This window comes from Caretta caretta, chromosome 6 (assembly GCF_965140235.1).
Source record: "Caretta caretta isolate rCarCar2 chromosome 6, rCarCar1.hap1, whole genome shotgun sequence".
Taxonomy (NCBI): Eukaryota; Metazoa; Chordata; order Testudines; family Cheloniidae; genus Caretta; species Caretta caretta.
In genome coordinates, this window is record NC_134211.1 from 8581363 (window position 1) to 8602630 (window position 21268).

A 21268-nucleotide genomic window follows, 5' to 3' on the forward strand; every position below is an offset into this window, starting at 1 on the left:
CCCCATCCCGCACCCAGCTGGTGCCTGTTTGTCATCTCCATGAAAGGTCATAAGCCCAGGGGAGTGGGGCTCACAACAGCCTGAGAGATGGTTGCTGTGCGGCCACACCACTGAAGCTGCGTTGCATGGGGGGAGCCACGCGCTTGAGGTTTGGAGGTGCTGCCGAAGCCAAGGCTGTGGACAAAGCTACTCTGGCCAGCCAGGATGAGATCCCCCACCTGGCCCCAAGCGATGAAGGGATTAAAGGGGTTGCATTCACCTCTGCCTGCTTCAGCTCCTCTCGGCTGATGTCCTCCAGAGAGGCCTCCAGGAAGTTCATGGCATAGCGTTCAATGGGGGTGAGCTGCGAGGGCAGGAGATGATGAACAGGAGTTACCAGAGGGATTTGGGAAGTCAGGACTCCTGGGTTCTAGCCCCAGCTCTGGGAGGGGAGTGGGGTCTACTGGAGTAGAGCAGCAGCGGGCTGGGAGTCAGGTCTTTTGGGTCCTATTGCACATAAAAGAGCCCTGAAACGGTGGGCCCACAGGATTGGCTACACCCAGGGCGCAGGGAGATTCTGAACCTACCACTGAGAGCAGGGCTCATTCCCTCCAGCAGGTGGCAGCAAGGACACAGCCACCCACCCCCTTCCCACGGTACAATGCTCCCCCAATTGAGATACACTAGGGTTCGCTGTGCTGCAGGGTAGGAGCAAGGGGAGCAACATGATGCAGGGTGGATCTCTTTCTAGCCAATCTGCCCCTGCCCCTGCCCCGCACCTGCTCCATGAGCGAGGCGATCTCCTGCTCCGCCTTGGACATCTCCTCCTCCTCCTCCTTGCTGGGCCGTTCGTCTGCGTCCAGGGGGATGTTCTCGTTGAACTCGGCCAGCTCTGCCACCTGCTCGGCCTTGGCCTGTGTGGCCGCTCGGATGTCCTCAGGGTCCTCGGCCTTGCACAGCGCCTGCCGGCCAGACACACTTCTCTCAGTGGGTGAGGAGGCGGAGCTGAGGGAAACCCAACCCTCCTCATGACTGGGTGGGGCTTACCTGCTCCAGGATCTGGGTCTGCTTGTTGGCCATGGGATCCTCCTCGTCCTCCTGTGCCATGGTGAGGACCTCCCCTTCCTTCTTGGCCGGCTCGTCCAAGGGCATTTCGAAGAGTTCCCGGATGGTTTGCTGAGGGGCAGACACACCCAGGTTAGGCATAGATACCCCCGGGTTATACTGAGCAGTGACCTGCTTGAGTGAGGGGCTTTGTAAGAGCAAGAGCAATGTACTCAGCCAGATTTCTGGGATTGGATCAAGGAGATCGGGCTTGGTCAGGACTCCTGGGTTCTCTCCCCAGCTCAAATTCAATGTTGATAAATGCAAAGTAATGTACGTTGCAAAACATAATCCCAACTACGCATATAAAATTATGGGGTCTAAATTGGCTGTTACCAGTCAAGAAAAATCTTGGAGTCATTGTGGATAATTCTCTGAAAACATCCACTCAGTATGCAGCGGCAGTCAAAAAAGCAAATAGAACGTTGGGAATCATTAAGAAAGAAATAGATAATAAGACAGAAAATATCATATTGCCTCTATATAAATCCTTGGTACGCCCACATCTTGAATACTGTGTGCGGATGTGGTCGCCCCATCTCAAAAAAGATATACTGGAATTGGAAAAGGTCAATAAAAATGATTAGGGCTGCTGTATGTGGAGAGGTTAATAAGACTGGAACTTTTCAGCTTGAAAAGAGACGACTAAGGGGGGATATGACAGAGATCTATAAAACCATGACTGGTGTGGAGGAAGTAAATAAGGAAGTGTTATTTACTCCTCATAACACAAGAACTAGGGGTCACCAAATGAAATTAACAGGCAGCAGGTTTAAAACAAACAAAAGGAAGTATTTCTTCACACAACGCACAGTCAACCTGTGGAACTCCTTGCCAGACGATGTTGTGAAGGCCAAGACTATAACAGGGTTCAAAAAAGAACTAGGTAAGTTCATGGAGGACAGGTCCATCAATGGCTATTAGCCAAGATGGACAGGGATGGTGTCCCTAGCCTGTGTTTGCAAGAAGCTGGGAATGGGCGACAGGGGATGGATCACTTGATGATTACCTGTTCTATTCATTCCCTCTGGGGAACCTGGCATTGGCCACGGTTGGAAGATGGGATACTGGGCTAGCCTTTAGTCTGACCTAGTATGGCCATTCTTATGTTCTGTTCTGGAAGGGAAGTGGAGTCTCTTGGGTTAGAGCAGGGGGTGCTGGGAGTCAGGACTCCTGGGTTCTCTCCCCAGCTCTGGGATGGGAGTTGGGTCTGGTAGGTTGGGGGTGCTGGGAATCACTAATCCTGGGTCCCAGTAGGGAGTTTCAGCTTTCAGCCCATGACTTAGCTGGTCAGCAAGGGATGCAATGCAGCAGGGAGTGTGACTGCTGCAGCAGGGCCAGGTACCTGTTTGAAGTAAGCTGTGGTGAAGTTCCCACCCTCAATGGCCATGTCTCCCAGCATCCTCTTCTGATTGGCCTTCTTCAGGATGTTCTCCTCCACTGTCCGTTCGCTGATCAGCCTGCAGGGGGAAGCAGAGAGGCAACTTACCCTCTGGGGCAGGGTCAGCCACACAGAGTGGGAGGGGAGGGGACATGCACTGCACAGGCTCCCTCTGCTGGACAGGAGGAGTCAGAGCAGGTGACACAGCGCATGGCTGACCTGTAGATGTGAACATCACGGGTCTGGCCGATGCGGTGGCAGCGGTCCTGGGCCTGGGCGTCCATGGTGGGGTTCCAGTCGCTGTCGTAGAACACCACAGTGTCAGCACCCGTCAGGTTCACCCCCACGCCTCCGCTGCGTGTCGACAGGATGAAGCAGAAGATGCGCTTGTCAGCGTTGAAACGCTCCATCAGCGCCTGTCAAGGGGGAAGCCACAGTGAGGGGTAGCAGACAGGATATGGGGCTGGTGGGGTCTAGAGTTTACAGCTGCGGGGCTGGGAATCAGGACTCCTGGGGTCTGTCCCCAGCTCTGGGAGAGGAGTGAGGTGGATGCATAGCAGAGGAGGCCTGCGGGCTCAGAGGAGTCGCTAGCCTGGCTGCTGAGGGAACCCCCACGACACGTGGGTGCAAGAACAAGGCGGCAGCCGGCGATACCTGTCTCTGCTCCACGCGGGTGCTGCCGTCCAGGCGCAGGTAGATGTGCCCATGGTAGTTGAGGAACTGCTCCAGCACGTCCAGCATGCGGGTCATCTGGGTGAAGATGAGGACCCGGTGCGCTCCGGCCTTCAGCTGTCGCAGCAACAGGTCCAGGGTCTGGAGCTTCCCTGCAGGAAGGAACAGGGATGGTGACCAGGCGAGCCAGGCAGGAGTAAGGACCACGAAGAGCCTGGCTTCTCCCTCAGCCCCTGCCCGAGCAGAGCGTCTCTGCCCAGCCTCCCTGCTTCCCACCCCTCCCCTGGATCGGCCAGGGGCCCAGCTAGCCATGACCCCCACTGCCCGGCCCACCCACATACCGCAGTCGTACTGGATGAGGCGCAGGTCGGGGAACTGGGTGCGCATATTGCAGACGATGCGATGCAGGCCGCTGGCATGGGGCGAGATCTCCCGCCGCAGCGTCTCCTTGAAGATGGCCTGGTGGAGCAGGAGTGACGGGGGCGGGTGAGAGGTGTGAATGGTGATGGCAGGCGCCTCCACGGGAGGCATAGCAAAGATGAACCTGCAGATACAACGGGCATGGCTGAGGGTGCGAACAGCCAGGGCACAACAGCAGGCCAGGGGGACGGAGGACGCGCCTCCACGGTTGTCAGCTCTGGGAGGGGAGTGGGTTACAGTTGGGTGGAGAAGGGGCCTGGGAGTCAGGGCTGCTGGGTTCCAGCCCCAGGCCTGGAATGGGGCAGGTTGGGCCTGGGAGCCAGGACTCCTAAGTTCGAACCCCAGCTCCCCAAGGCAGCTGCATAGATCCCCGTTCCTCATTGAGGGGCCCAGCCACACCGCCGGGAGGCGTTACCTCTCAATGATGTCTGCCAACTGCTCAACCCTCTGCTGGGGGGTCAGGATGGCCTGGGCAACGGCTGTGGCCCGCTGCCAATACATCTCTAGGTGCTGGGGGTCCCGATGCACCTGCGCCACGTAGCAGTGGCTGTAGCTGGCCCCCCTCCAGCCATCCAGCTCTGGTGCCACTTCCTGCCCCACCTCCTCCTGCTCCCGAGGGGGGCTGGGTGGGAAGAGGGTGCAGAGGCGCAGCACCTCGGTGCCATAGATGGGGGCCAGGTTGCAGTGCTGCTCGTTGAGGCGGAAAAGCCGGTCCAGGCGCTCCTCCTTCTGCTTCTTCCGCTTCTCTTCAAGTGATTCCTGCCACCGGGACCACACAGGTGGACAGACATCAGTGTTGGCGATGGGACGCCCCCCCCCGCGAGCTGCCTTACCTCTGAGATCCCAGCCCCACCCCCCAAGATCCTCTCCCCTCCATCCGGGCCAGTCCGGGCTAGCACAGCTCCCACCTCTTCCGAGATCCTCTCCCCATCCCAGCTGGTCCAGATCCTTCTTCTCCCCCTCTCCTGGTCCAGTCCTATCCCTGCCCCACTGCACTGAGATCCTCCTCCCCATGGACTATCCCAGCCCCTCCCTGCCCTATCTGCCCCCTCTTCTTTCCCCCAAGCCCAGTCCCCCCGCACATTCACTCACCAGATAGAAGGGTGACCGGGGTGGGGGAGGGGGCTGCCGCCTGTGCCGTGGGGCCCGTGGCGACGGGGGAGGCGGGGTGGGCGTGGTGGAGCGTAGCATTAGTGTCTCGGGTTCCTCCTTGGGCACTGGGCTGGGTGCGGCTGCGGGCCGCGGAGCCAGTGCGGGGCAGACAGCAGCAGCGATGGTGGTGGCAGGGGGGATGGGGAGAGGGGCCGCCGTGGCAGGAGAAGGTGGAGCCGGTGCTGGAGCTGCAGAGAAAGGCCAAGCGGGGTTAGTGAGAGTCCTAGGGCACAACGCCCCGTCTAGGAAGGCAAAGATGACCCGCTTACCCGACTGCTCCATGCTGGGCACTTGTGTCTGCACCACTCGGATCATGGGTCGCACCAGGGCCTGCAGTGGGGTGGGTGCCCGCACCGGAACCAGTGGCTGAGTGGGCAACCGCACGGGCGGCATGGGTGCCACGGGGAGCTGGGCTCGCTGTGCCATCAGGGCAGCCGGCAGGCTCGGCAGGGTGGTGGCTGTGGCCGGGCGTGGAGGCTGCTGTAGGGCTGGGGCAGGCACCAGGCCGTCCCGCGGGGCCTGCCGCACTACGATCTTCACCACACCAGAGCTGTTCACCATGGAGGAGGGCACTGGGGAGGAGGAAAGCAGGGTTAGAGCCTGGCAGACATCTTCCCCCTCACAGCACACAGCTTGACCCCCACACAAACCACGGGACCCCACTCCCTTCCCAGAGCTGGGACAAAACCTAATTCCCAGCCCCTTCTGCCCTAACCCACTAGCTCCGCCCCGCTCCCAGAACTGGGGATAGAACCCAGGAGTCCGGCCTGCCGCTCGCCCTGATCTGCCCCCTGGCCACTGACACTCACCTTGTGTGGCAGCTATGGGGACGCTGATGGCTGCTGAAGTGGTGGCTGCCGTGGTGGCAGAGGCTGGGGCGGGCAGGATGGTGGTGGGCTGGGGGCCTGACATGGCCTGCACCCCGCCCTGCGCCTGTCCGCCCTGCTGGGTCATGGCCTGGATGAGAGCCACCTGGGCGGGCTGGCTGATGATGTGGTGCTGCCCCCCGGCAGAGACCAGGTGAACTACATTCCCTACAGGGGAGAAAGCATGAACAGCTGGGCTTCCCCACCAGAGCACGCCCACCCCATCCCCGTCCCCTGTGCGCCCCCCTGCAGCGACCCGGCCGGGCTGGCACTGGGGCCTTACAGCAGGGTCAGGCTTGGAGTTTTGCTCTCTCCCTCGGGTCAACAGGCGCCTCATGGGCAGAGACGGCTGGAGCTTAGAGGGATCCCACCCTGGCCGTCTGCCCCGCCATGCCCCAACACTCCCTTATGGTGCCCCTCCGCTGCCTGCCCACCACTGGCCCTCGGTTCCCACTCCCCACCCCACCGGCATTCCTCTGTGCACCGCTGCCCACCCCACCTCACCAGCGCCGCTCTGCTCGCCCCAGGGCTCCCCACCCCACTGGTGCCTGTTGGTTCCCTGCTCTTCCCCACTGTGCCCCTTGGCTGTTCTCCAGGACCCCACTCCCCCAGATCCGTTCTTACTCCACCCACTGGGACCCCCTGGCTCTTCCATCTCCTCCCCCAAGTGCTGCAGTCTCTCATGCCCCCTCCCTCCACCCTGCCTCGTCCGGTCTAAGAACGAGTGTTCAGCAGCCCCCAGCAGAGCTCTGGCTGAGTGGAGGGGAAGAGGAGAGAAAGCAGATAAGCCAGCCAAGCAGCCAGGGCACAGGGGGCTGAGGGAGAGACAGTGAGAACAGCAATGGTGGAAGCAGGGGAGCGAGGATTTGGGGCAGGGAGAGGGCTCTTAGTGGGAGGATCACACAGTGTGCAGGGACTGATGAGATGCAGCCACCTCTGGGGTAGGGCGTTGGGGCTGGTTACACAGAGATCCCTCACCAGAATGGAAGGAGGAGAGGGGAAGCAGAGGTGCCTGGGGCCACTTGAAGGGAGGGGTTTACCTACTTTGCAGCTGTCGGGGCTGGGCCATGGTGACCTGCCGCACCTGGGTGCCCGTCAGGGTCAGCTTGTTCCCTTGGATCTGGAAGGTGAGGGGCTTGCTGCCTGGGGCGCTCTGCAGGGGCCGGTTGGCCAGCGAGGCCAGCTGTGCGATACTCACCACCTCGCCCGCTGCAGAGAGGGGACGGGGTCAGTTCCCAGGAGGGGAGGGGGCAGACACCTGCTGCCTTCCCCCCCACTCCCTGCAGCGCCCCTTGTACTCACAGGGCAGCCGGGCCTGCATGTCCGGGGAGAGCAGCAGCCTCTGCTGCACAGCGCTGGTGGCCGGGAAGTTGTAGCCAGGCAGGGTGCTAGTGGTGGAATGGACTGTCACTGGCTTCATCATGCTCCCCACGGCGCCCGGGTTCAGTGGGTTGGTGGCTAGCCGCACGGCGGGGGCTGGCACCAGGCCGGGCTTGAGGGTGGAGGCAGCAGCAGCAGCGGTGGCAGGGGCCGGCAGCACAGGGGGCTGGGGGGCATTCGGGACCAGCTGGGCCGCAGGCATCAGTGTAGGCAGGACTGTGAGAGGAAAGAGGGGCTGGTTAGAGGGGAGGAGTCAGCCAGCCTAGCCACGCCCCCATGGAAGGGACAGGGGGATACCAGCCCAGCTCCTTCACCCTGGGAAAGATGGGGCAGGGCCCAAGGAGCTGTTACCTGGCCTGGCCCTGCCCTCCAAAAAGGAGAGGGGAGGGAAATCCAGGCCACACCCCCCCAGGAGGGCAGAGGAAAGGGCCCTGCTGCAGGGGATCCCAGTGGGGACCCAGCCCCGCCCCACCCCTCCCATTGGGCAGGGCCCTTACCCTGCGGGGCGGACACCGGGGCCTGGAGCACGGCGGCAGCGGCGTTGTTCTGGCTCAGCGTAGGCACTAGCGTTGGGCCCTGCGGCCTGGCAGCGGGAGGCACCGGCACCGGGGATGGTGGGAGGGGCAGGGGCAGCGAGATGGGTACGGCCATGGGGTGAGGGAGCAGGGGAGGCTGAACGGGCCCCGGGAGAACTGGGCCCATGGGGTGCATGGGGGCCAGGGCCTCTGGCAACACAGGAGCCATAGGTCTCTGCAAGGGGGCCACAGGGCGAGGGCTGTTCACCAGCACCACAGTCCGGTTCTCTGGCTTTGGCACTGGCTGCAGCATCCTGCAGGGAGGGGGAACAGATGGGGTTAAAGTGCGGGGACAAGGGAACTCGCCACTCCCTGCCGACCCCCCCACAAATCCAGGACTCCCCTCCAACCCCCTGCTCTGCGCTATGGCAGCCCCCTCCCCCAAAACCCCTGGCATTGGCTATGGAAGCCTCCTCCACTGCCCCCAAGATTCCTCTGTCCTGGGCAATGGTAGCCCCTCCCCCCACTGAGATCCCCATCCCCCCCAGCCCATGGCCATGGCAGCCCCCTTCCCTCCGGCTGAGATCCCCATGGGGGGCTGCGGTACCTGTTCACTTTCATCTTGACAGGCTTGGGCCTGGGCGGGGGGTCCGGGGACTCAGCGATCTCCTCGATCAGCTTCCTTGTCACCTTCCACTTAGGCAGGAAGGTGTCGGCCTCGTAGCGGGACACGCGCCCCTCCAGGTTGATGAGGTCGAAAATGCCCATGTCCACATGCTGCAAAGGGGCCAGGCCCAGTTAGGAGAGGACCAGCCCTCCCATGGCTCCTAGTACTTCCCCCCGGAGCAACACCAACACAAGGGCAGGCAGGAAGGTGAAAGGGCCTGTGTCCCATTCCTGCCTCCCCCTGAGCAAGCCAGGGCTCCCTAGAGAAAGGCCCCATCTCTTCCCGCCCCCCTCCCTGAGCCAGCCAAGCCCCTGTCCTGGGGCTGGACTGGAACTGAAGTCCCCTAGAGCCCTGTGTCCCACCCCCCACCCCCCTTGAAGGGCTGGGGCACCTGCCTTAAAGGGGTCCCGGTTGAGGGCGCACAGGACGAGGGAGGCGGTGCTGAAGCAGATGCCCTGGGTGATGAAGGGCGAGTGGATGGGCCGGGGGTCGAAGAGGTTGGGGTGATTGCAGACCTTCCGCAGCTGCATCAGGATGTTGATGACGCTCATGAAATGCCCTGTGGCCAGAGTCTCCTTGGTGCTGAGAGGCAAGCAAGAGCAGAGTCAGCTCGAGCTCCTTGCTGCCACCACATGCTGCATTTCTGGACTGGCGGGTGGGTAAGAACCACCCAGCAATGCCACCCTGGGATCGACCACCCAGCGCTGAGATGCGGCCGCTTCCGGGGTGCAGCACAGCAGCAGCCGGGTAACCACACCGTGCCACTGCACAGGGACCCCTCAGGCAATACTGAAATGCAGCTACCTCTGGGGCAGGGAGCAGTGACTGATTAACACAGCAGTGCAACAGAGCAGCAAAGGTGGATTCTGTACCCAACTGACACTATGGGCAGGAGTTAGAGAGGCAGAACGCAATGACCCGAGTTGGGATCTGGCCCCAGTCCTTCCCAGAGCTGGGGACAGAACCCAGGCGTGCTGGCTCCCAGTCCCCACTGCTCTAACCCATTAGACACCCCACGCACCCAAGAGCCAGGATAAACCCAAGCGTCCTGTGCCCTCTGCACTCACGTGGCCTGGGCCATGAAGTCATCATAGAGATAGCGTTGGCGCTTGGACAGCCGGCACTTGATGACGTGCTCATATTTCTTTGGCATTTGCTTCTCCACATCCACCTTAACCCTTCGCAGGAGGAAGGGCCGCAGCACCTGCCAGGGGTGGGGCAGAGCCATCAGTCTGAAAGCCAGCCCCGCCCCCAACCATCACAGCTGTCCTGATCACCAGCGGGAATGCCCAGCCCAGCCCAGCCCAACAGGGAAAGTCTGCCCTCACACCCTGGCCAACACTGGGCAGCCCCCCCACCCTAGGGGTCATGAGGCTTGCAGAACTCTGACCCCTCCCAGAGGCACCACTTATGAGGATCCTGCTTGGGGACGATGCCCGGCCCCCACCGATTGCCCCAACTGTACTATTTAAACCAGGAGGAAGCACAGAAAGTTGTCTGGGCAACCTACTGACTTCCTGACTGGTTCCCAATTCTGGCCCCCTGGCCTGGCCTCTGACCACTAGGCCTGTCACCCCTGCTCCGAGCACTAGATCAAACTGCCTATGTCCCGGTCCTGACCCATCCCCTCTCCCAACCCCAATCCCTCGCAGACCCCACCCCAGGCCTGATTCCTAGCAGCCCTTGCTCCCCACCCCCAGCAGCTCCTTCTCCCCTTCCACTGCAGCCACAGCAGTTCCCACCCGCACCTTGTGCAGCCGCTTGACCAGGCTCTCGTTGTACTCCTGGCTACCCTCGATCATGCCTGTCAGTGGATTGGAGAACCACTCCTTGAACTCGCGGTGCGACTGGAAGACATGGGGCATCAGGAAGTGCATGAGGGACCAGAGCTCCATCAGGCTGTTCTGCAGGGGGGTGCCTGTCAGCAGCAGCCGCCTCTGACTGGAGGAGACACGGGGAAAGGAAAGGCAAAGCAATGAGCGTGCTGGGCCACGCGAGGCCAGGGCCCTCCCCACCTCAGGGGGGTACCCCACCCACCTGTTGAAGTTGAGCAGCGACTGCCAGCGCTGGGATTTGAAGTTCTTGATGTTCTGGGCCTCATCCAGAATCAGGTACTTCCAGTTCTTGCGCCGGAATGCCTGGTGGTCCTGCAGCACCAGCTTGTAAGAGGTGATGCAGATGTGGAAGGCATTGGGCTTGGTCCAGCCCTACAGAAGGGAGCTGGGTTACATTGGGAGGGGCTGCGAGCAGCCAGAGAAGATGGACCACCCAGATCCCCTTCCCATCTCCAAACCAGGTGGTTCTACAGCCCAGGACCAGACTGGAGCTGGTGCCCTCAAAGGGGAAAGGCCCCGGGTCCATTCCCCGCCCCCATGAGCCAGCCAGTATCCTGTGCAACCCTACAGAAGTCTGCCTGCTCATAAAGCAGGAGTGTGCTAATGATACAGACCTGGGAGACACTGTCAATACAGAAGATTGGAATATTATACAGGAAAATCTGACCTTGAAGACTACAGTGACAGAAATGGGATGAAATTCAGCAGGACAAAGTACAAGGTCCTGCATCTCGAGTCTAATAATAAGAATTTCTGTTACAAGCTCATCAGCTGGAAGCAAGAGAGGAGAGAGACATGGCTGTGGGGGTCTATCACAGGATGACTATGAGGCACCAACGTGATGCAGCAGTGACAAAGGTAAATGTGATCTTAGGATGCCTCAGGAGAGGCATTTCCAGTAGAGTCAGGGAGAAGTATTAATGCCATTGTCCAAGGTACTGGGAATACTGTACAGAGTTCTGGGCCCCCGGTTCCAGAAAAGTGAATTCCATCGGGAACAGGTGCAGAGAACAGCTATGAGGATGACCAGGCAAACAGAGGGCTGATCCTACCAGAGGAGACTGGAAGAGCGTGGCTTATTTAGTCTAGTCAAACAAAGACTGAGGGGAATCTGACTGAGTTCTATAAATACACCAGGGAGTGGGGGGTGGGGGCGTGTGTAAATACCAGGGAGGGAGAAGAGCTACTGAAGCTAAAGGACAAAGTTGGCACAAGAACAAATGGATATAAATTGGCCATGAACAAATTCAGGCTGGAAATGAGAAGGCAGCTTCTAACTATCAGTAGGGTGAGGTTCTGGAACAGACCCCCAGTAGGAGTTCTAGGAGCAAAAATCTCCATTAGTTTTAAGAGAAAGCTGGAAAAACGTATGCATGCGATTGTATGACGGGGTTGCTTGTGCTGGCAGGGGGCAGATTTATTTCTTATGTTCCTAAAGCTCATGCTTCAGGGCTTTAGCCAGGTCCAGGAAGGGATTTCCTCCATATATTCTGTTTTTCTGAGGCTTTTATCATCTCCTTCCTCTGAAGCATCAGGGATGGCCACCCTGGAAATGGGACATTGGGAGGGCGGGCCAGGGCACTTGGGTGGCACCGAGCAGTCTCTCTCTCAAGTGCTTGGCTGGCTGGTTCTTGCTCACAAGGGCTGGGTCTCAATGATTGCTGTATGTGGGGTTGGGAAGGAATTTGTCCCCAAGGTCAGACTGGCAGGAACCCTGGGTTGGAGGAGACGACTTCCCCTTCCACTGCAGTGTGTGGGCATCTGGGGATCTTGCATCTAATTATTTCCCTGCTGGTGTCGATGCACCGGTCCCGCCTACTCTGCCTGTGGCACACAACAGGCTAGTCAATACATTGGCCACATTTCGCTGGCTGGATTAGTGTGCGGGTGCTGGGTGGTGTTGGTGGCCTGTGCTCTATATGGAAGTCAGACTAGATCTAGTGGTCCCTTCTGGCTTATACTCTATGACTCTCGTCCCCAATGCCCGGGAGAGCAGACAATCCTCAGCCACCATAAGGAGGCAGTCCTGTATCCCAGTTGGGGGGTGCATTTGGGGTAATGACGGAGCCCCGGTTCCTCACCTGCCGCTTGAGCTTGCGCTCCTTCTGTGCCCCATAGTAGGTGAGGATCTTGAAACTGGGGCACCAGCGCTTGATCTCCATCTCCCAGTTCAGCATCACGCTGGTGGGCACGATGATCAGGTGGGGACCCCAGCTACCTGTGGGACCAACACAGAGCAGGGCTGCTTTCGAGCTGCAGACTCAGGGATCTTGGCGCGCCAAGGTGGGCAAAGCCTGAGCAGCAGCATGGCAATCTCTTCCACATACCCTCCTCACCAATGAGCCTCCCCGAGCCCCCGAGGAAGGGAGCTCCATCTCCATAGTCTGTCAGCCCTGGGCTTCTCTGCAGATTCCACCAATGGGGCAGGTGGCTATTGCAATCCAGGCATCTGGGCCCATCTAGCCTGTCCCCACCTGGGGCAGGATTGTCCCCGTCAGAGATGGAGCCGCCCCATGCAGCCCCATCCCACCCCCTCACCCTTCTCGCAGGCCAAATGAGCCAGCAGGGAGATGGTCTGGATGGTCTTGCCCAGCCCCATCTCGTCCGCCAGGATCCCGTTGAGCTTCTTTTCGTACATGGTGACCAGCCAGTCCAGGCCGATGTGCTGATACTCCCGCAGGGTCCCCCGCAGCAGGTAAGGGATGGGCGTCTTCACCTGCACAAAGGGGGAGTGAGTTAGTCTGGCTGCCTTCCCTCCACCAACCCCCTCCCCACTGCGGTCCCGCTTACCTGGGTAGTAGCCAGAGTGTAGCCCTTGGGCTGCAGGCTCTCGGCAGTGGCTGCAATGTCTGTGATCTCCTTCTTGGGCCCCAGGGTGGGGGCTGCGTCGTTACGCCCCTCTCCCCGATCCTCGTCCCTTTTCAACAGGTACTCCACGCCAAAGTCTTCCTCCCGGCTCACCGCCGTCACTTCCTCAGCAGGGGTATCCTCCTCCTCTTCTTCCTGGCTCTCCTCCTCTTCCTCACTCTCCTCCTCTGCGGTGGAGTCTGGGGCAAGATCCAGCTAGCATCAGCCCTGCCTTAAGACACCCACCCACTCCTCGGACCGCGCCGCCTCATCCCTCTATACCTGACTGGCTGCTGCTGTCCTCGTCCTCTGACTCCTCCTCGTACTCCGAGGTGCTGGGCTCCGAGGCATCCGAGGAGCTATCAGACTCATCCATCTCAAAGTCTGAGGCGTAGGCGCCGGCATATCTCTGCAGCAGCTCCTCCATGGGCAGCTCCCCTGCCAGACAGCGACAGGGTCAGGGGCGCATGGGAACACGCAGAGGGTGGGATGGGGCAGGGGTCATGTCATGTTCCACCCCCCTCTGTGACTAGATGTCTCTCCAAATCTGTAACTCAGCCAGCACAGGAAGGACCTGGCTGAGGGTTGCAATGGAGAGGTTTCTCTGAGCACCAGCTACCAAATCCCAGCCTACGGGGCCAGGCAGGGACCTGTTTAAGTGCTCCCTGAACATTGATCACATGACTTGGGGGACAGTTTTGCCAGGAGCCCTGGGGATGGTGGGACAGAGAAACTGACCCTGTGTCCCTGAGAGAGATCCAGGCCACGCTGAACATCAGTGCTACATGGCTGGAATCAGTCCAGTCCCACAAGGCCTTATTCTTCAGGGTTTAGCAACAAGGCAGCACGGAGGAGAAGGTGCAGAAACTGGTTTCAGAATGAGGCTCCACCAACAAATCTGCCAAGGATGGATCAGGGGCTTCCCAAGCTGTTGGATTTGGCCCCGCTGCTGGGGTTAATACCCTGTCTTGAGAAGATCTTTACACCCTGAGGGCTCCATCCCCTCGCAAGCTTGGGTGCGGTCAGAGGATTAAAATCTCTCTGACCCATGCAGTTAAAGCATAGGGGAGAATCCTGGAGCTACGAGGACAGTTAGGCCTGTCCCAGACATACTCTCCTCCCACCCCCTCCATACCTTCCTGGGCCAAGTCATCCAGTTCCTTCCTGTGATCCATGTCCCCTTCCAGCTTCTCTTCAGCATCGATCGTCTCCTCTTCATCCTCAGCTGAGGAGAAAATGGGCTGTGTTTTTACCACGTGGATGGGAGAAAGCCCTGTTAATCTGTCACCCCCATCAGCCACCAGTGGCAGTCAGGTCCCTCCCATCCACCCAGAGCCTAGCTGCTCCAGCAGGTCCCTTGCCATGCTCACCTTCCTCCTCGTTGGCCGTGAACTCCTCATCCTCCTTGTCAGGCTTCCACGGCCTTTTGTTCCTCTGCATGACGGACTTTGCTTTCTCCTGCTGGAGGCATGAAGTAGAGGGCTGGGAGGAGAGGCTGGGGCCAGGCCCTCCTACCTCAAAAGGAGAGCCCTGGCCCCCCCAGGCACTCCTACCGTGGCCTAGCTGGGGGACACAGATCATGCAGCTTAAGGCAGTGGTTTTCAAACTGTGGATTGCGACCCAGTACTGGCTTATGGAATGTAAGGCACTGGGTCGCGGCAGCTCTGGTCAGCACCGCCGACTGGGCCATTAAAAGCCCCGTTGGCAGTGCTGCCCATCTAAGGCAGGCTAGTCCCTACCTGTTCTGACACCGTGCCCCGGAAGCGGCCAGCAGCAGGTCCGGCTCAGGGGTGGGGGGGAAGCCATAGGGCTCTGAACTCTGCCCCTAGCTCCGGCTCCACACTCCCATTGGCCAGGAATCGGCCAATGGGAGCGGTGGGGGAAGGAGGAGGGGGGCAGTGCCTGCAGGCAAGAGCTGTGTGGAGCCACTTGTGTACCTCCTCCTAGGAGTCGGACCTAGTGTTGGCTGCTTCTGGGGCGCAGCGCGGTTCCAGGACAGGCAGGAAGCCTGCCTTAGCACTCCCGCTGCGCTGCTGACCAGGAGTCGCCCGAGGTAAGCCCATGCCTCAACTCCCTGCCCCAGGCCTGAGCCCCCCCCCCCCCCAACCCAGAACCCCTTCCTGCACCCCAAACCCCTCATTCCCGGCTCCACCCCAGAGCCTGCACCCCCAGCCCAGAGCCCTGACCCCCTCCTGCACCCCAACCCCCGCCCTGAGCCCCCTCCCACACCTCACACCCCTCATCTCCAGCCCCAGCCCAGAGCCCCCTCCCACACCCCAAACCCCTCATTCCTGGCTCCACCCCAGAGCCTGCACCCCCAACCCAGAGCCCTGACCCCCTCCTGCACCCCAACCCCCTGCTCCAGACCAGAGCCCCCTCCCACACCCAAACCCCTCATCCCCAGCCCCACCCCAGAGCCCTCACCCTCCCACACCCCAACAACCTGCCTCAGCCCTGAGCCCATGCAAACCTGGAGCCCCCTCCCACACCCCAAACCCCTCACCCCCAGCCCCACCCCAGAGCCCTCATCCCCCCACACCCCAATCCCCTGCCCTAGCCCAGAGCCCCCTCCCACACCCCAAACCCCTCACCCCCAGCCCCACCCCAGAGCCCTCATCCCCCCACACCCCAATCCCCTGCCCTAGCCCAGAGCTCCCTCCCACACCCCAAACTGCTCATCCCCATCTCCATTGGGTCGCGGTCATCAACAATTTTCTTCAACTGGGTCGCCTGAAAAAGATTTGAAAACCACTGGCTTAAGGGATCCGAGTGCAGCTGGCTCTCCAGGTCAGTAGACTAAGAAGGGAGGTGCTTGCTCCGAGCAAAGCGTTGCTTCAGTCAGGGGTGTCCCGTCTAGCGCCCCGAGACTGTCGCTGATTACCAATCCCCTTAGCCTCCCTAGCAGGTCTGACCCACCCCTCAGTCATCTTTACCATCTTGGATTGTTTCTCTACCTCCTCCTCACTCTCCCGCGCAGTCTCCTCCTCCTCGTTGTTGGAGCTGGAGATGGAGGGGGCAGCGCTGCAGGAATTCTCCAGGATCTGGGCGGGCAGGGACTGCAGCAGTTCCTCCAGGGGCAGCTCACTCTCCTGCTTCAGCAGCTCTATCTCACGCCGGTGCGTCTCCGAGTCATTCCCTTCCTGCTGCTCCTCCACCTCAATCGTCTCCTCGTCGTCTGACTCCTCATGGGGCTGGAAGTCCCCATCTGCAGGAGGAGGAAGCAGGGTGTGAACCATACACCTGGGGCACTGACAGGGCAAGTGGGGAACCCTGGGACTAAGGAACCCTGGGAGAGAGATCTGGGGCCTTTCCTCTGTAGGGGGCGCCGGCTGATCTGGCCTTGGAGGGGGAAGGGACTGGAGGGCTCAAGGAATGGGACATGGAATCTTTCTTCTTTAAAGGGTGCCAGCTTCAATCCAGCCCCATGGCAGGAGAGACTGGCCAACTCAGGGTAAACGGACACAAGACCTTTAACCTCTAGGGGAGGACTGGCTGGCTCAAGGTGAGCAGGGAATGGGACGTGGGGTGTTTGGGTTCCCTACCTTCTTCGTCGGTGAGGTGTGGAGGTGACGGGGGACTGGATGTGGTGGAGCCGGCGTGGGAGGAGCTGATGTGGGAGGAGGAGCCAGTCTTGCTGGCTATGGGGAAGGTCTCGTTGAGGCTCTGAGTCAGCAGATCTGAGTACTTCTCTGTCTGGCCCACGATGAAGTCCAGCTGCAGGTCCAGGGCCTTCTTCCTCTTCTCCTCCAGGCGAGACTGCTGCTTGAACTGCACCACCTGCCAGTGGAGGGCCAGGGGGGTGGGCAGGGACATCCAAGTGAAAGAGAAGGGTAAGCGGGAGGTCTCAAAAAGCAGCATATTGTTAGCCTGTCATCCTCGCTTCTGAAGAACCTTCCTGCTGAGGGGCAAAAGGAAATCTCCCCCCTGACTGTATTCTACTGCTCGATACAAGACGCTGTGTTAGTGAAACCCACCCTAGAGTAGAAGAGAGGCAGGGACCTCGGGCTAGAGAGTCATGATACCCAAGCTGAAATGACAGAGAGCAGGGGATGCTGGGACAGAGAAGCCCAACAGCCTGAGCTAGAGCAGCGAAGAGGCACGGATACCAGGCTAGAGGCCTGTATGTTGTGTGACAATTCTTATATGAGAAAGGCCAGGCCCAAAGCCAGCCTGAGCACTCCTCCAGAGCTGCACACCCTACCCACCTTCTCCACGTTGCTCCAGAACTGCTTGACCTCTTTGGCGATGGAGGAGGCGATGCGCCTCAGCTTGGCCTGCTCCTCACGCTTGGCTCGCTCCTCCTTCTGCTTCTGCTCCTCATGGTGCCGAATCACCATCCGCACCACCTGGGGGAGGGGAGGAGGAGGATGAGATGCATGCATGGCTGGGGGGAAGAAGGGGGCTATACCAACCCAGGGCAGACTGTATTGGGGGTGGGGGAGATCTCTCTAGCTGGAGCAACAGCCCAGGGACATGCTGCCAACCAACAGCTGGGTCACCAGCCACAGTTTGAGAAGGGTCAGGGAGGTTTCCGTTCAGCACCTAGGACAGACAGAGCAAGCCTAGATGGAACACAGGAACATGGACAGACAGGTGTCGCCTGGATGGATTTCAGAGCCCTTGGAAATACCACCTCTTAAGCCCTAAGGTGTGCTCTCAGGGCAGAACCCTTAGTAAATCCCCTGCAAAATGTGCCCAGCAGTCACAGAAAGCTGCTGAGGGCAGGACTTGAATTCATAGAACACAGGAGCCATCCAGCTACCCTGATACGAAGTGACCTGCAAACTCTCTGCCTTGCAACAGAGATCCTGTCCTGCTACACATGTACCTTTCTACCACCCTCTTTGGCACGGCATGGTGAACAAAAATCTAAGTGTTTTTTAAAACCAGATTTCAACATTTAAATTAGCTACAGGTTTATATTTTAAAATAAACCTATTTAAGTTAAATTTGAAATGACAACCCATGTTAAGACCTCAATTTACTATAATCTATTGAGTCTACAAAATAATTACAATTAAATACAAAAATTAGCAGTTCATATTTGTTCCCAAGTTTTAAAGAAAGACTAAGCACTGAACTGGTGGAAGTCACAGGCAAAGCACCTGGAACCAGAGTTTGTCGTAGTGGTAAACCAGCTTTTGACATAAGTAGCCTCTTCTGCACCTGCAGAATAATTTGCTTCATTTCAGTTTATCCAACTAATTCAGTTCAATGAACAGATAATTCAGTTACAAAATGAGCTGGGTGTTGAAAAAGCAGAAAAGCTTGTTTTCTTCTTCCAATTCTATGAATAAAAACTAGGCGTGAGAGGGCATGATCACTAGTTCTAAAATTCTGAAGGACATGGTGACCAAAACCACAGTTCAATGCACTAAGTACTTCTTTTGTTTAATAAATCAGTTTTTAACGTAAAACATATTTTGATAAACTGTCCGATAAACTTTTCTTATTTATCTAGCACGTTTAAGATAGTTTTATTTAACTATTTAAAAAAACATTCAAAAATGCTGTTTTTGTGCATTTTAGTTGAATCTCCACCCAAATTGAGTTTGGCACAAATTACATGTAAAAAACAAATCATCTAGTAAATAAGAAATGCATCATTTCATTGTTTTCTAAACTAACAAAAATGTAAAAATTAAGAATCAGAGTAAATGTAAGTTAAACTATATACTTGCTTAAATGAAGGTGTAAGTAGCGTAACCTGCTGGTTAACTAAAAGAAGCACCAAATTTAGTGTAAAGGTTATATTTAGTTGTAAATCAATATATTGTAATAGTTACCAACCAATGAGAATCAACCTTTCTTTAGGAAAGTAACTAAAAAGTATAAATGCAAAACGAGAGTAAAATAAATGATTTAAATCAAGGCTACCTTCTTGCATTTAAATCGTGATTAAAATTAGTCATTTAAATAGCTTCAATTTAAATCAATCCACCCTGCATTGTGGCTTGACCTGTGCTAGAATTCCCAAATTTGACCCTCAATGACTCTTGTGCTATCAATTTCCCAGAGGGTCAGTGGGTATGAAATGCTGGCTGAGATCAATCCTGAATGGGGGAGGATCACAGCAATAGGTTTCAGCCCCAGATGCGTGTAAGAGAGAGTTAGAAGACCCAGAACTTTTTGATGTCATGTGATACTTTCACAGGTCTATCTCAAATGCCCCCAAGTTTGAACCATTTACCCTGCCCTACAGCTCCTCGAGGCACAGCAATTTCCAAGACAATCCAAACCCACCTTTGGGTTTTAGGGGACTTAATAAACGAGTCAGAGCTGTTTCAGGGAGGGGCAGAACTCACCTTCCTGGCCACACCCCTCTTCCAGCGTCGCTCCTGGGCAAAGTCTGCCGAAAGCCACTGCATCTCCTCACAGAGGTAATCCCAGTGCACCTTGGGACGAACTGGCTCCGGCACCTTGGAGAGCCTCTTCAGGGACCAGAAGCCCTCCTTCTTCATCTCCGCGATGCGGTTCTCAATCTCCGCCTCCTGGAACATAGCACCAAGTCAGCAGGGATCCCAGCCCCCACCCATCACGGGAGATTGGAAGGCAGGACCGAGGCCCATCTGACCCTAAACAAAAGGAGATGACCCACAGTGACACAGGGGTAAGGGACCTAGAGGGGCTCAGAGTCACATTACCCCTCCTCCCCAGCCAGGGCATTATCTCCCCGCCTTGACCTGACGGTCTCCTTGAGGGCATCTGGGTCACATCCCCTACTTCCTCCCACCCCCCACCCTGGCATGGGCTCCTCGAGGGCGTCTGGGTCATGGCCCTGGGAGCATGGAGGGCTCCAGCCCAGGGGACCCTTCAGACACAGTCAGCTCCTCACGTGCTTGGCCTGCTCAGCGATCTCAGCATGCGTCTTGTCCCACATGCTGGCCGGGTCCGAGGCATAAACTCCTGGGGACGCCAGAGCTTTGCTTTGCAGCCTGGGCACATCAAAGCCCAGGTGACTGTCCAGGGAGGAATCGTGAGTGAGGTGTGGCGGCGAGACGCTGCCACTGGAGGCAGGTGACCCCGAAGAGGCCGGTGACACAGGATTGCTCCCCGTCATTTTGTCTGGTGCAATCTGGGGGCGAAACAGGATGAGATGACTGGGACAGCCACTGCCACAGCTACATATGGAACCAGTGAACTCAGCAGCCCTTTCAGCCTAAGGACGGTAAAGTGCTTTTCCCCTTGTGTATGAACAAGAAAGCCTTGCCTGGTGCCGGGATGAAGCAGTCTCTGGAGTGGGGAGTGGGGCTGTTTATACAGGGATCCCGCACCCAGGTGCAGCCAGCTCTTGGTTGAGGCATGGCCTCTAATTATCAGCTGCATATAACAGTTTTGGATGGGAAGTGACAGAGAATCCCATATCCACCTGAAACTGCAGACGGAATTAAGGAAGCAGAATGGAATTACATTTAAGATTTGGACAAGACAGTAAGATTAATACTCCAGGTCTTGAAAAAAAGGGCCAGGACAGCATTAATAGAAACGGGGGTTGACTTATTTTAAGTCTCTTAATGCAGCAGTACTCAGATCTCAGTGGTTCAGGAACCAAATTAGTGATCAACATTACCCAAAAGAGCCGCAGTAGTGTGAATGCATTGTTTCGTTCACTACAGTAATATATAGATATATATATAAAAAAATAATTAATTCTCACAGCAAAACGAGTGACCGAGTATTATTATTTTATCAACTTCAACTGATTAATAGTATAGTAATAACATCCTGATTGGTTAATAACTTAGACTGGTTAATAATTCAATCACACGATGTTTTAATATCATGTGTTGCAAAGAGCCGCAGGAGACACTTTAAAGAGCTACATGCGGCTCCTAAGCCTCAGTCCGAGTATCACTGTCTTAATGAAAGACCCACATCAGCAAAGGCCAGGTCTACACTGCAGGGTTCGGGCAACACAGGCTGCCTTGTGTTGACCTAGCTGTGGAAGAGTCTTCACTTAAATTTGGCTCCTGCTGATGCAAGTGCCTCTCTACACTGATTTAGTGACCACCTCCCCGAGTGGCGCAGAGTCACAGTTTATATAATTAGATCGACGCAACGTCAGTGTTGTTCACGCTGACTCTTACTGGTTTTCAGGAGCTGTCCCACACTGACAATACCATCAATACGAGTGCTCCTGGTGAGAACAGGCACCGACAACGCAAGGAGCCAAGTGTGCACACACACAAGCGATATAACTGCAGTGGCTGTACGCTGACATAAGTTAGGTCGACATCATTTTGTAGAGTAGACATAGCAGTAGCGACTGCCAGCACGGCATTGGGGCCAGCACTGACTGCAAGGGAAGAGCACCCCCTACTGAGCTTCCACCCTGCTCCATACAGCACAGCGCCCACTGACTTTAAAGCGAGAGCGCTCCCTACCCTGAAACACAGCTCCCCCAAGTGCTGGGGTCAGCACCGACTGAGGGGAGGGAGCCTGCTAGTGAG

At 57.4% G+C, this 21268-nt stretch overlaps 1 protein-coding gene across 3 annotated transcripts in view; it reads right to left on the reverse strand.

The window, feature by feature from the left end:
- The window catches only part of SRCAP (Snf2 related CREBBP activator protein), a 31312-nt gene that overhangs the window by 5194 nt on the left and 4850 nt on the right, over positions 1-21268 (reverse strand). The window contains exons 5-34 of one of the 3 annotated variants that reach the window (XM_048854405.2): positions 19654-19893; positions 19124-19309; positions 17024-17164; positions 16361-16595; positions 15773-16023; positions 14189-14279; positions 13954-14043; positions 13101-13256; positions 12762-13018; positions 12510-12687; positions 12053-12189; positions 10174-10343; positions 9885-10077; positions 9204-9340; positions 8532-8718; positions 8077-8246; positions 7452-7783; positions 6877-7170; positions 6619-6783; positions 5518-5742; positions 4978-5280; positions 4649-4896; positions 3972-4315; positions 3478-3680; positions 3119-3288; positions 2684-2880; positions 2429-2543; positions 1027-1155; positions 759-941; positions 260-343 (exon numbers count right to left, since the gene is read on the reverse strand). In XM_048854405.2, the coding sequence (XP_048710362.2) occupies positions 260-343; positions 759-941; positions 1027-1155; positions 2429-2543; positions 2684-2880; positions 3119-3288; positions 3478-3680; positions 3972-4315; positions 4649-4896; positions 4978-5280; positions 5518-5742; positions 6619-6783; positions 6877-7170; positions 7452-7783; positions 8077-8246; positions 8532-8718; positions 9204-9340; positions 9885-10077; positions 10174-10343; positions 12053-12189; positions 12510-12687; positions 12762-13018; positions 13101-13256; positions 13954-14043; positions 14189-14279; positions 15773-16023; positions 16361-16595; positions 17024-17164; positions 19124-19309; positions 19654-19893 (5811 nt within the window). The remainder of the gene's footprint in view (positions 1-259; positions 344-758; positions 942-1026; positions 1156-2428; positions 2544-2683; positions 2881-3118; positions 3289-3477; positions 3681-3971; positions 4316-4648; positions 4897-4977; positions 5281-5517; positions 5743-6618; positions 6784-6876; positions 7171-7451; positions 7784-8076; positions 8247-8531; positions 8719-9203; positions 9341-9884; positions 10078-10173; positions 10344-12052; positions 12190-12509; positions 12688-12761; positions 13019-13100; positions 13257-13953; positions 14044-14188; positions 14280-15772; positions 16024-16360; positions 16596-17023; positions 17165-19123; positions 19310-19653; positions 19894-21268) is intronic. The other 2 variants (XM_075130063.1, XM_075130064.1) reach the window with 2 other exon arrangements.